The 13,838-nt window shown below is 44.7% G+C and overlaps 1 protein-coding gene across 3 annotated transcripts in view; it reads right to left on the reverse strand.

The window, feature by feature from the left end:
- The window catches only part of Dip2a (disco interacting protein 2 homolog A), a 79,173-nt gene that overhangs the window by 45,429 nt on the left and 19,906 nt on the right, over positions 1-13,838 (reverse strand). For 2 of the 3 annotated variants that reach the window (XM_029482676.1, XM_021174591.2), the window contains exons 3-6: positions 10,355-10,471; positions 8,279-8,398; positions 6,644-6,871; positions 1,893-2,021 (exon numbers count right to left, since the gene is read on the reverse strand). In XM_029482676.1, the coding sequence (XP_029338536.1) occupies positions 1,893-2,021; positions 6,644-6,871; positions 8,279-8,398; positions 10,355-10,471 (594 nt within the window). The remainder of the gene's footprint in view (positions 1-1,892; positions 2,022-6,643; positions 6,872-8,278; positions 8,399-10,354; positions 10,472-13,838) is intronic. The other variant, XM_029482677.1, reaches the window with a different exon arrangement.

The following is a 13,838-nucleotide window of genomic DNA, read 5'->3' on the forward strand; positions in this document are numbered from 1 at the left end:
GTTGTGACAAAATACCCTGACAAAACCAATTCACAGGAAAAGGATTTATTCCGGGACAGTTTAACAGGATACTTCTCATTGTATTGAGGAAGACTTAACAGCATGAGCTGGCTTCATTGACCCACAGTTTAGAAGCAGGGAATGAGAGCGGCACACCCTCGGTTGCTTTCTCCTTCCCATGCAACCCAGGACCCCAGCTCGTGAAATAGTGCTGCCCACGTACAAGGTACACCACCCCCGCCTCAACTAGCCTAATCTAGAAATCCCTCGCAGGCACGCCCAGTGGCGCAGGCACCCAGCGGCATCTTTAGAGCTGCATGAAGTTCAGTTTTTCTTTTTCCCCCCATGTCTTTGGTGTCACATCCAAGAAGATGCAATGTAATTACGTTGTTTCCCTAATGTTTCCTTTTGATGGTTTTATAGTATTAGGCCTTTGATCCATTTAACGTTTATATGTGGTGTTAGAAAAAGGTCTAAGTTCAGTGTTTTAATATGTATTTCTTGGTTTCCAAGCACCAATTGCTGAAGACTGTCCTTTCCTATCTAATGATCTTAGCACCCTTGTGAAAACTCATTGGTTAGCAGGAGGGCTCAGTGAGAAAGGAGCTTGCCACCAAACCCGATGGGCCAAGTTCAGTACTCAGCACTCATACAGTAGAAGGTTCTCCTTCCATACCTGACTGCACAAGTTGTCCTCTGACCGCCACATGTGTAGCATGGTATGTGCAAGCACAAGTGTGTACGCACTCATACAGAGTAGATAGATAGGCAGATAAAATGTGATTTAAAAAAACATTTGATCATCCACGTGAGGGCTGATGCATGAGTTTCTGTTCTGAGGACGTGGCGAGTTGTCTTCATGCCAGGCCTACAAGCTCTGAATGCCCCTGCCCTGAGGTCAGCTTTAGAAAGAGGGGCATCCCCAGCTCTGCTCTTCATTCTTAAGGTTATTATGAGCATGGATGTTTAGGGTAAGTTTATATTATGACCATTTAAGGTTCTATGAATTTTTACAGTAAGTTTATTTCTGAAAAAAAAATCACTGAGATTTTCACAGGGATTATATGATGAATTTATAGGGTGCTTTGAGTCATTTTAACTGGTTTTCTGTGATGGCTTTGTACCTTGCTACTTCACTGAAGTCACTATTGCTTCTGTGTTTATCCTTTGGTTTTGCACATGCACAATCGTACCATCTATAGAGAGACGCACTTCTTCCTTCCTAATTAGGACACCTTCTGTTTATTTTTTCTTTGCTAAATTTTTCTGGCTAGGGCTTCCACTTGATTGTTAACTAGAGGCGTGGCCACAGTAGGCATTCTTGCTCTGCCTTACCTCTCTGTGTCTTGATCCACTCACAGGACACTATGAAACTGCCTTCCCAGAAGCTATCCTTCAGCTCGCATCTCTGCTGTGTGTGCTCTATCTTCCGTGTGTGCTCAGTCTCCTGCTTAGTGTTTCTTTCCTCCGACCTCAGATTTACTTTGTTCTTCTTTTTCTACTTAAGAAAACGCTTAGAACACTTAGAACTCAGCCATTTTTAATTTCTAATATAATTATTTGAAGCTCTAAATTCTCTCACAGCATTCTCTGAGTCTGCACCAACCTTGTAGGCTGTGGAGGATCTGAGGTGTGGTACCCAGCTCACTCTGAGTACAGGAACTTTCCACAGTGGCCTAATTCCCCTCTCCTGTCTCCTAGCCCTCTCCAGTCACTCCTCTACACGATGCTGTCTATGGTAACATTCACTGCACACTGCTTTCTGCTGATGTGCAGGGAAGAATCATAGATGACGTGCTTAGCTGGAGAACAGGAGTGCATGGAAGGCCACGTTAAATCTCACAGAGACCTGCACTCTGCTGTTTCAGAAGAGAGAGAGGCGCCTCTCTTACCGTCCGCGGTCTCCAGCACGTTCCTGCCGTGCCCTCGAGGAATGCCTCGCACAGAGGCCATCTGGGGACGCTCATAGGGTGAGTGCTCCACAAGCCCAGTGGTGACATCTGGTGGGGCAGAGTGCAGATCTGGCGTTTGAGAAAACACACCCAAATAACAGTGATTAATTCAGCCGGCAGTGAGTTTCTATTCAGACCTGTCAGTCTAACGTTTCTCTGTCTGAGCCCTAAGCAGGGGATGAGGTGGCTCAGTCCAACTCCTCAAATCATACAGACCTAGAACTACCAAGTGCATCAGAAATGCACAGGAAACTTGCCTCTTAACAGGACTGACTAACAAGATCATAGTTGGAAAGTTTCCCTCAAGGAAACAAAAATTAATTTGAAATAAAATGTTAATAAAAGCTTTTTGTTACATTATGAAAAACAAACAACCTTCTAACTTCCCCTAAAGTAGGCTGGATATTATAAAGACATCATCTTTGTAGGCCTAAGAATAAAAGCACAACATATAGAGGATGGAGAGATGGCGGAGCAGTGATAAGCACTGGCTGCTCCTGCAGAAGACCCGGGTTCAGTTCCCAGCACCCACAGGCCAGCCCACAACTGGTAACTCCAGTTCCAGGAGGATCCAGCGCCCTCTTCGGGCCTCTGTAGACACTGCATGCTCATCAGGGCTATAGGCAGGCAAAATAATCATACACATAAAATAAAGATAAATCTTTTTCTAAAACAAAAGTACAAAACAGTCAGCCATTAAACATGCCTTTAATAGCAGTACCTCAGGAGACAAGGGCAGGCAGCTCTCTCTAAGTTCAAGGCAAGCCTGGTCTACGTATCAAGTTCCAGGGCAGCCAGAGTTACTTGGTAAGGCCCTGTGTCTGGAAAAAAATTTTAATTGAATACAAAAACTAAAAGTGTCCCACATGCTAGTTAAAAAATTTCTACAATGAGCCAGATGTACCATAAGTGCTGCACACCTGTAAGTCTGTTTGTGAGACATAGACAGAAGGGTCACAAGTTCAAGGCTAGCCTGTGTAGTTATAACACAACCCATCTCAAATAAACAAAATATTTTCTGTATTAAGAGACCACAGTCAACTTAATATATAATCAATGTTATATTTAAGGCAGATTGCATAAGATACCACTTGAATTATTACTTTCATGTTTTCAACATAATTTTTGTTTAATTTTTATGAAACAGGGCTTTGATCTGTTCCAAATACTAACTATAACTTGTTACTGAATTTTCACTACTGTTGGGCCTACTGCTATGAAAGGAATTCAGAGAATAACTGTAGAATGACGAAGGGAGTAAGGCGTTGTGGCTCACACTGCACGCACACTCGGTACAGCAAGCCCGTGTGATGAAGGCTGGTGATCTGCAGAATTTACGTAAGTGTGCTTCATATTCCCTTAAGATTCTGCCTATCTAAGGACTCTGATGCTTCGATTCTGACCATCTATCACTTCATTAACTTGAATCAAACTCAAAGAAAGATCTGAATATATAGGAAGAAAGAAAAAACACAGGAAAAAACACACACTTGCTATTTATATAACAGAATACACATTTTTGAAAAAAAAATCTAAAACTTGAGTGGCAGTTTTCACAGCCCATGAAAAGGCCTGGTGATGAGCAAGCTTTTAAGTATGACTCTCGGGAAGACCTTCCAGTTTATAAAGAAACATCCCTGTGCTTCCAAACAGAGCAAAAAGAACAATGATTGTAAGAGAATTTATAAAACTTAGGATAATAACTTATAATGATGATAACTTATATACTACAAAGTATATTATCAGCTACATAAAACTAAACTTTGCTTTACAAAACTATCACTATAAACACTGCTTTTGAAGGTAGATGTTTTATCTTTGTCAAAATGTTTAATGTATCCTATTTCTTCAATCCAAAACCTGAAACTAATACAAAAAACATACCTTTACCTAAAAAGTTACACTTCAAAATTTTTACCTACTATACTGTTCTTCCTATATTTTTCCTTCATTCAGCTGCAGAGCTATGTTAGAGTGAGAAGCTAAAATGGCAGCTTTGTGATGAGGACAGGGAAGCTGGGTACACAGTGAGCATCCCTTAGGCTGGCATCTCTGTGATGAGGACAGGGAAGCTGGGTACACACTGAGCAGCCCCTAGGCCAACGGCTGGGAGCTTCATAGTTCAGAAATCAGAGGAGTATAGATCTGGGACAGTCCCACACCTCACTAGTTAAGCACTCCTAACAGAAACTCTGAAATGTTCCAATGTGCTGCTCTAAATTGCAGACTTGAGATTAAGGAAGCTAAATCTGAATTCAGAAATCAAGTTAAGAGCCAATGAGACGGCTCGGCGGATAAAACTGCTTGCCGTGAACTCTGACCTCAGTTCATTCCCTGGGAAGGAGAGGACTGACTGCCACGTGCACACTGTGGCACATTCACACACACACACACACACAGTAACAAAGCTGGCTCTGCAGGTAAAGGCAATAACCACCAAGTGTGACAACCTGAGCCCCCTCTGCAGAACCTACGTGCTGGGAGGAGAGAACCAACTCCCACAAGCTTCCCTCCGACCTCCACCCATGTACCCTACACACACATGCACACAAAATAAATAACTTAAAATGCATTTAAAAGAATAAATGTAATTAAAAGAATAAACAAATAAAATTTAGAAATCAAACTAACTGTGCTCTTCAGTTATCCAGTAGCATATCAAAACTACACTTGCAGTAAGGTATTAGAATCCAAGTTGAGATCTGTTGTTTTAACTGAGTAGAATCAGCCAATGCTAGGCCAAGCAGGTCAGAAGGGAAAAGGGCCCTCATAGCACACCTGCAGGAGACAAGATGGATCACCCATCAGCACAGGCAACAATGCTACCTTATAAATACCTACAGCCACATCCTCTTCAAAGGATGAACACACCTAATGCCAACAGACACCAGGGTAAGTTCTTGTTAAGATATCCATAGCCTAACCATCAAAGCCCTGATGCTGTCTTACAGAATGCTGAGAGCCAGGGCGAGTTTAGCATGCTAAACAAGGAGTAACAGCCTGGCAGTGACAAGCCTTTCATGGTGTGTGCTCTTGGGTTCTGCCCTCTTTGAAAGAGCCTCAGACAGCAGAGACAGGAAACCAAACATTACTCAGAGGTAAGGGGTCATGCTCAGTGGTCTCAAGCCTTCATTCAGGACCCACGCAGGAAGCAGGGATGTGCGAGACTATAGTCGCAGCACTGACTGTTCAGTGGGAAGGCTGGCAGCCAGCCTAACTCCAGGATTATGGAGAGATCCTGTTTCAAGAGACAAGGGTAGATAAAGCAGGATAGTCACTGTTCTTGTCTAGCCTTCCAAAATGCCTGTAGAGGGGGTGTGTGTGTGCCTGCCTGTGTATGTGTGTACCTGTGTATGGTCACACACACACACACACACCACTAAACAAACAAGTAAACGTAGAACAAAACCAAAGTCAAAGCCTTCAGAGAAACAGGAAAGCAAAGCAATGGCTGCTTTCCTGCTCCAGACTGTCAAGATTCCTTAGGAAACGGAGACCACAGCCAACAGCCACACAGGAAACAAGCAAGCCACAGACCCTGGAGGCGGCTGCTCTAATGGCTACCTCCTCTTGTGGCTCCACTCTTCACACAGCATGGGCAAGAAGCACAATGTGGCAGAGGAAGCTCGAGTCTCCCAGGGACACACGCCGCATTGGAAAACAGATGTTCAGCAGATTACAGGAACTGTACTGACAGACCCCACAGAGGATGCTAACACAAGCCACAGGCTACCGGGAGAAACCCTGCCACTCACCCCTAATCCAGCCAGCACAGCAGACAGGAAAAGAACTCAGAAGATGGTCCTAGCACCACCTACTGTGGCTTGCAGGAACCCTTACTGCCTCCCCAGCCAGCCCTGATACACGGCAAGTGCTCGCCACCCCAGGTCCAGCAGAATGGAAGGAAGAGGCAGCAACAGCTCTGGTTCCAGCGCCCTCCCCACTAAGCACTGAGGTTCTAGGCAGGCTGACCTCGTTCTCTGTAAGATCCTGGGACACGGAGGTCCGTGGGCTTCACACACAGCAAATCACACAACCACTTATATGCTGGGTTTCAGATGGCCCAAGGCACCTTTCTAAGATGTCTGACATCCAAGAGCTTAGGAGTGGACTCGCATCTTGTTTTTAGGAAGACTATCTATAGGAAGAGAGTCAGATGGAAGCTATCACCTTAGCCCCCCCCCCCCCCAAGCAGGGCCGTGAACAAGGACAGCAGGCCGCCCTTACAGTCACATATGCAAAGCCCCAGGAAAAGCAGTGACAAGAGAGCCAGGTACAGGGTGGCCAGCACAACCACCTGGAGAACAGAAAAGGACCACAGGACATCAAGAGACCAGCATGATGCTGGGGCCTGGGACACACACCACCAGTCTGGAACTGCCAGGCCACAGGATTATAAAAGTGCTTCTGTCTCTAAAAGACACATTCCAGATAAGAAAGAGGTGGATCTGGATGGAGACAAAAATTTAGCAACAGAGACATTTTGTTCAACCTAATCTGGGTGCCAAGCCATCCGAATGTGACCCCATTGTGATCAGATGTGATTATTAAAAGCTAAAAGCAGCTGATATCTCAGGCAGACAAGGCACCATGTGACATCTGGATCATGACTGCAGTCACTTGACAGTGGTCCTCTGTCCAGGACCATCCTGACCCTTCCCCGTGAGCAGGGCTGGGCAGCTGTTACTGACCTATGTGGGCGTGGGCCGTGAGGCCTGCGAGCGCAGTGGAGGCACTGGGAGCAGCAGCAGGTCTCCCTCCCGGGTGGGATGAGGTGGAGGATGCAGAGGATGAGGTGGACGAGCCCTGAATGACCCTGTCGAGCCAGGGCTCGATGCCGGAATGGCTCTGGAGCAGAGTGGAGGTGAGTCGCCCAGGTCGCCGTAAAGAGCCCTCATCTTCTGAGGCAGATGACGTGTCTGTGGTTAAAATAATGATGACAAGCGTGATGTAGGGATGGGTCAAGAGAGGGAAAGGATCTCTCACTTGTCTCCAGGCCTGAAGCACAGTCCTAATCTGCACAGTAAGTGGGCACCTCGAAAGTCACTTCAGTTTAGAAGGGCACATAAGAAGTCCTACTTCTGGGAAGTGATCCCGTGAGTCCCAAGGTCCACAGAGAGGTCTTGGCCACTGGACAGCACACACGAGGAATGGAAACAGCTTTTGTCCCCTAAAGCTAAGAAGTCCCAACTGTGATGTGCCCTGTGAGCACCCAGCACTCACTGCCGTCCGTCCAAACAGCCTGGCACCACATCCACAGATCAGCACCCTACAGGGATCCAGCCACAGCCCACACCTCATGTCCTAGCCTGTGCATGAAAGCCGTAGCCCTGTGGTTGCTATGGGAGACTGCGGCCCTGTCTATGTCTATGTTCACAGGGAATACAGAAGTCACTCTGGAAAGAATTTCCTTCTTCAATATAATGGCTTCATCTCATAAAATTGTTTGTGATCTAAAGTCCCATCAAGTCAGCATGCCTGCTTTTTATTATGGGTTTACAGTTATTAAAACATTCTTTACTGTTGGCTGGTGCCTATAGCTTTATCAGCAGAAACAATAATGAGATAATAGTCCTAAAGACTTCCCTCCATCATAAGCTTTCCTTTAAAGGGAAGAAGCACACTACCAAAGCTACCAGGTCACCTTCAAAGCTTGGATGTCCCGGTCTTTACTGTTTTAATCATTCCAAATGTGTCAAGTCAAAAGCGATTGTCAACTTTTTTCTTTCTTTTTCTTTTTTTTTAACTCAGTAACAGGAGGGGCGGCTATGGACGTGCGTGGACGTGAAGCCGCCAGGCGTCAGCACTTGCTCCGGTTTAACAGGCCATTAGAAAGGACTTCAGCCACACATTTTCATTTCTAGTGGTGACATCATCAGTGACAAAATAAACGGTCCAGTGGGGCGGACTGGGAATGAGGTGAAGAGGCAAAGGCACAACAGATCAAGGGCAACACTAGAGTAGTTTTAAAATTCAGTTCGAGAACTCTGCACATTCCATTAAGCGCCTGGTTTTGGTTTATGTCCTTATTTAAAGTAAAAATCCAGACAAAAATCCTACTACGATACAAATATCTACTCAGATTAAAACAAAACAAAACAAAACAAAACAAAACAAACAAACAAACAAACAAACAAACAAAAAACCAAGGATACTAGAGATTCATAGGTAAGGACTACACACACATGGAAACATTTTTAATTTCTAAATTTCTCAAACCTGTACCATGGGCTATAAAGGATATTCCAGTTCAATGAAAATAAGTATTATACCAGCAGGCCTATGACATAGTCCTAAGAGCTCTTGCGGACACCATCTATCAATACCTGGAGGCGTGTAGGTCTCAACGGAGGAGTGCACAAGGGCGGAGCGTCTCTTTGAAGGCATGGGCATCTTCCTCTCCTTGTACTTGGCCAAAGCTGCTTGCACGGCTTCTGTGTGAACATCTGCACAGCAACAACAGGAGCAGTGGCTGGTTTTACTATATGGTTACAATCTGGTTTTCTGTTGGCTTACTCTGAGCAGGGAAAAAAAAAAATCGTCTGCCTGCCCACTTACCCCTATGCCTCAGACTTTCTCTAAATATTACTTTGCCTGAGGACTCGACTTTTGAACTTGATAAATACTTTTAGCTATAAGTTAAAAAAACAAAAAACTAAACAAAAATAAATAATAATTAAAAAAAAAGGGCTAAGGACTCCCAGAGGTTCACTGGCTAGGCAGCCTAGCTAATCAGTAGGTCAATCAGAAGGTTCATAAAGCAAGCAAGCAAGCAAGCAGCAAGCAAGCAATCAGTAAGCAAGCAAGCAGCGAATAAGCACAACAAAACAAGTAGACACATTTTTGAAAGCAATGGCCCTGAACTCAGTGTGAGCATCTCAGTCCTCAGGAGGTTCCCACTGAGGAGGTCTCAATGTTTATGGAACATATTATTTTTAAAAAGTAAGTGCATTGTGATTAAGGAAGACATCCAGCATCCACGCCAGGCCTCCACATACATACAAAGGCATGCACACCTGAATACACACAGCTCAGCTGGTAGAATGCTTGTGCATCATGTATGAGGCCCTGGCTTCCAACCCTGGCATCACATAAACCAGGCATTTTGGTGACCAAGCTGTTAGTCCCCAAGATGGAAATGAGAAGATCAGAAGTTAAAGGCTGCCAGGCAGTGGTGGCACACACCTTTAATCCCAGCACTTGAGAGGCAGAGGCAGGTGGATTTCTGAGTTCAAGGCCAGCCTGGTCTACAGAGTGAGTTCCAGGACAGCCAGGGTGACACAGAGAAACCCTGTCTCGAAAAACCAAAATGAAAAAAAGAAGTTAAAGGCTGTACTCCACTACATAGTAAGTTCCAGGCCAGCTTGAGCTACATGAGATTGAGAACTTGTCTCAGAATAAAGGGGGAGGGGGAGGGGATGGGCAAGTTGGATCAGCAAATAAAGGTACTTATGACTCCAAGATCCCTACATGCATCCATACACATAAACACACACACACAGCAAAACAGTTTTTAAAAGTAAACCAAAATCAAAGTAAATTTAAATATTATTTAAATATTCATAAAAAGTATTACCAAATAGTGGAAATTTTTAATTAATAGAAAATTTAAATTATATAGCTATGTCCATGTACACGGAAATCCCTGAGCTCTCCCAGTTTCTGGTGGAGAGGGGATAGAAACCGTAAGCGTGCTGTCCTGTTAGGCAGGAGGAGAAGGGTTCTCCAGAGACTAGAGAGATGGCTTAGTCAGTAAAGGACTTTCACTGCAAGCATACGGATCTAGAACTCCTATTTTAAAACTATCTGGGAATGCTTATAATCCCAATGCTAGAGGGGTAGAAACAAGAAGAGCACTGGGCTCACTGGCCAGTCAGGCTAGCCTACTTGGCAAGTTCAAAGCTAAAAAAGAAAAAGAGGAAAAGAAAAAGATGGCATCTGCACATGCATAAATGCACACACATGCAAACACATGCACACACACATGCATACATGCATATAACACACAAACTTTGCATGCAAGCAATATGTGAGAAAAGTGAGACATCAAAATAAACTATCTCAGCTGTGCCTAGTGGTGCACACCTTTAATCCCAGCACTGGGGAGACAGAGGCAGGCAGATCTTTGTGAGTTCAAGGTCAGCATGGTCTACAACTCAAGTTCCAGGATATCCAGGGCTACACAGAGAAGTCCTGTCTTGAAAAACAAACAAACAAACAAAAACCTATCTGAAGATACTGCTTTCTTGAACAACACGATGATAACAAGTGAAAAATAACTACTTCTTTGGTGGATATTCTAGCAGAGAAAATCCAACCAGAAGCCTCGGTGGTCAGAACACGAGTGTCCTGCCTGCTACTACCCACCTCCTGCTCCTGCGCTTCCAGAGCTAGGAACCTACCTGACCGGAAGCGCTCATCCCTGGAGTTGGTAGCCCGAGACTTCTGTGGTTTAGCTGTAGCTGCCGTCAGCAAGGGCCCGGGAATTCTATTCTCTGTCTGCAGACATGGGTCTACTCCTGAAACACAGTTTTATACCTTGTGTAAACAAATTGCTGTTTCCATTATAAAAAGTCCCATTTGAAACAGTGTGCATTTCCCTTCTATGGCCATACACATACATGCTGCACTACTAGTAGGGCTCTTAAAGCACAAAGAGCCTCTGGCTTGGGATTACGTGTCATAAACACGGGTCAGAGCAATGTCCGCATCCAGACTACCTTCTCCCTATGTCACGAGACCTAGTCTAGCCTCTGGTTCATAACTGGAATAACTACTCCCTCGGGATATCCTTGGCAACGTGGCAATCAGTTCAAGTCTCGTGTATCAGCCACAGCTCTCCCAGAGCTGGTTCCTGGATGCATGTAGGCTGTTCCATAAATCTAAAATGGCCTGTGCTGCCTGACACGATTATGGTCCACGGTGTCATTAAACTTTAAGTGAGAAACAGCCCACTAGCCATTCCTTGGTGGCCCTTAAATACAGGGGGAAAAGTGGAGAGGTAGAGAATAAAACACCAAGAATAATACTGAACAACTTCAGAGCACGGAACGCTCAGAGGCCAGAAACCTGGTTGGCGCAGACCGCTGTGGGCTCTGTCTTCAAATCGGGGACCGACAGAGCTTGTCACCTACAATCCACTCATCCTCAGCCAGTCAACGGCTCACAGTGATAGCAGCCACCCCCAGGATACACGGCAATGAGAAATAGCAGGGTATAGATACCACAGTCACTAAACAAAGCCTCTGGTCTCATTGCAATCCAAATCTGCTAAGACCTTCAGTTGAAACCTAGTACGAGTAAGCTTGATGTCTTAGCTTCATTTAAACATGCCTTGTAAGACCAGCTAGCAGACACTGCAATCTCACTGACTCCTCCTGTCCTAACCATACCCCCAGAACAAGCAGAGTCCATCCTGACATCCTGGGTCAGTGTCCCTCACAGGAACACAGCACTCCCTGACATCTAAGGCTGATCCCGTGAAACAGCCCATCTCACTCTACTAGGCTCAGCTTTGCCTATGGAGTCCAGAGTGCTAATCCTGGCACCAAAAAAGCCTTGTGGGAAAACAGGAAACAGAGGCAGATGAGCCCCTCGATCCCAGAAGCCAGAAAGGGGACCCCTCACAAGCCACCAACTCAGACTCAATCACTCGACTCTTGCTGTATCCACGAGTGCTGCTCTCTGAGCTGCTCCAAGCTGCAATGCAATAGGGCTGTGATGCTGTCTAGCAGGGCTGGTTATAGAGCACTTGAAAGAACATGTGCTTGAGAACAAGAAAGGCTGTTCTAGAAATCTGTGCTTCACTCTTCCAAGTCTGAGCACATGCACACACGCACACATATGTACATGTACATACACAGATCTATGACAATCCTGAACAGTGGCCCTACTGGGCAAAAGAACTGCTTCAGAGTTTCACTGAAGAACACTTAGTGTCAGACAGTCAGGATTTGGAAGTGGTACATACACAGTGATGTATAGACACCTTCCCAAATGTGGGTGCCTTTATCCTTTAGATAGATCCAACAAAGACAACAGAAACTAATCTGAAATTATTGCATAGAGGGAAAGATATTTTATTCATTTGGAGACAGTATCTCATTGTGTGTCCCTAGCTAGTCTGGACCTTGCTATGTAGACCACACTGGTCTGGAACTCACAGAATTCTCAAAGATCCACCTGCCTCTGCCCTCCTAAAGAGTGGGACTGAAGGATCACACCAGGTTTAAATTTGCTTTAAAGTATGTATATAAGGCATGGGGTGTGTGTGTATGTGTGTGTTTGTGGGTCTGTGGTCATGAGTTTAGGTTTTGTGTGTGTGTGTGTGTTTGTGGGTCTGTGGTCATGAGTTTAGGTTGTGTGTGTGTTTCTGTGGTCGTGAGTTCAGGTACCCACGGAGGCCAGAAGTCAGTGTCAAATCTCCCTGGAGCTAGAGTTAGAGGCAGTTGTGAACTCCCTGACGTGGGTTCTGGAAACTGAACTCAGATCCTGTGCAACAGCAGGCCATGCTCTTATTTGCTGAGCATCTCTCCAGCCCCAAGAAGATACACTTCTAATTGCAGCAGGAATCAAGAGGTAACTTCCCAGGAAGGCTGCAATGGTTCACACGTGTCCAAGCAATAGATGCAAGTACTGCATCCTCACACATGTCTCAGTGTGAGTTTAGAGAAAGCATGAGGATTCTTCTAACCTAAGGCGACAGTTCACTTTACTGTGCATTTCCGTATGTAGTGGTAAATCTGAGCATGATTTAGTGTTTATTACCCACTTACGCTTCCTGTTCTCTGAATTTCCTCCACCTAAGCAATTTATGTTTTTTTCATATTTTGGGATATTGGGTATTTCTTCTAAATATAGTTTATGATCCCAATATAGGTCCTTTATTTTTCTTGCTAAATGTATTAGTAGTTGACAATGTATTTTCATTTTAAATGAATGTTTTCTATTTCAAAATAGAAGCACTGAAAGATAAAAGCTACTAATGATCACATATTCTCCAAAGTTACAATCGCGATAAAACCAAAGCTCCTTGCTAACTCCAACAGCTACATAAAGCAGCCTTCCAAGCACACAGTAATGTCCCTGCACACAAAGGTTTTCTCTTCTCCAGTATTTACTGTTTTGTTTCCCACCTCATGTTATCAACAGTAACCAACAGAACTGTGGTGTGAGGAGAAAATCAGTATGCTTATCCCTCTGCTAGGGAAGGGAATGGCTAAGATACATAGTTGTTCTGGCGAATGGTTGGTAGTGACTTTTGGAAAAAATAGGCTTTACAGTTTCCTTCAATCCCAATTTTACTGTGGCCTTTATTGTTTGTTTGGCCGTCCTGGAACTTGCTATATGGACCACACTGGCCTCGAACTCAGAGATCCTCCTGGATGCTGAGGTTAAAGGTGTGCACCACCACACCCCCAATTTTACTGTTCTTGTTTTGAATGAACAAATATTAATATATAACCGGCATCTTCAACACTAGTGTCCTGCTATTTATCAATATGCAGACAGTATAAAGCACACACAGTTTAAGAAGTGTTACATAAGGGGAAATGTAGCCACTGCACTGTTTAAGAAATGAAGCGTGGGGTCTGGAGAGATGGCGCAGTGGTTATCAGTACTCGCTGTTCTTACAGAGGACCAGAGTTTAGTTTCCAGAACTCACATGACATCTCTCAACCACCTCTAACTCCAGTTCTAGGAGATGGACACCCACCTCTGGCCTCCATGGAGATATACACAGAAACACATACATAAGCAAAACACACACATAAGAAATAAATATGTTAGCTGGGCAGTGGTGGCGCACACCTTTAATCTCAGCACTTGGGAGGCAGAGGTAGGTGGATCTCTGAGTTTGAGGCCAGCCTGGTCTACAGAGTGAGT

Source organism: Mus caroli, chromosome 10 (assembly GCF_900094665.2).
Source record: "Mus caroli chromosome 10, CAROLI_EIJ_v1.1, whole genome shotgun sequence".
NCBI classification, from domain to species: Eukaryota; Metazoa; Chordata; class Mammalia; order Rodentia; family Muridae; genus Mus; species Mus caroli.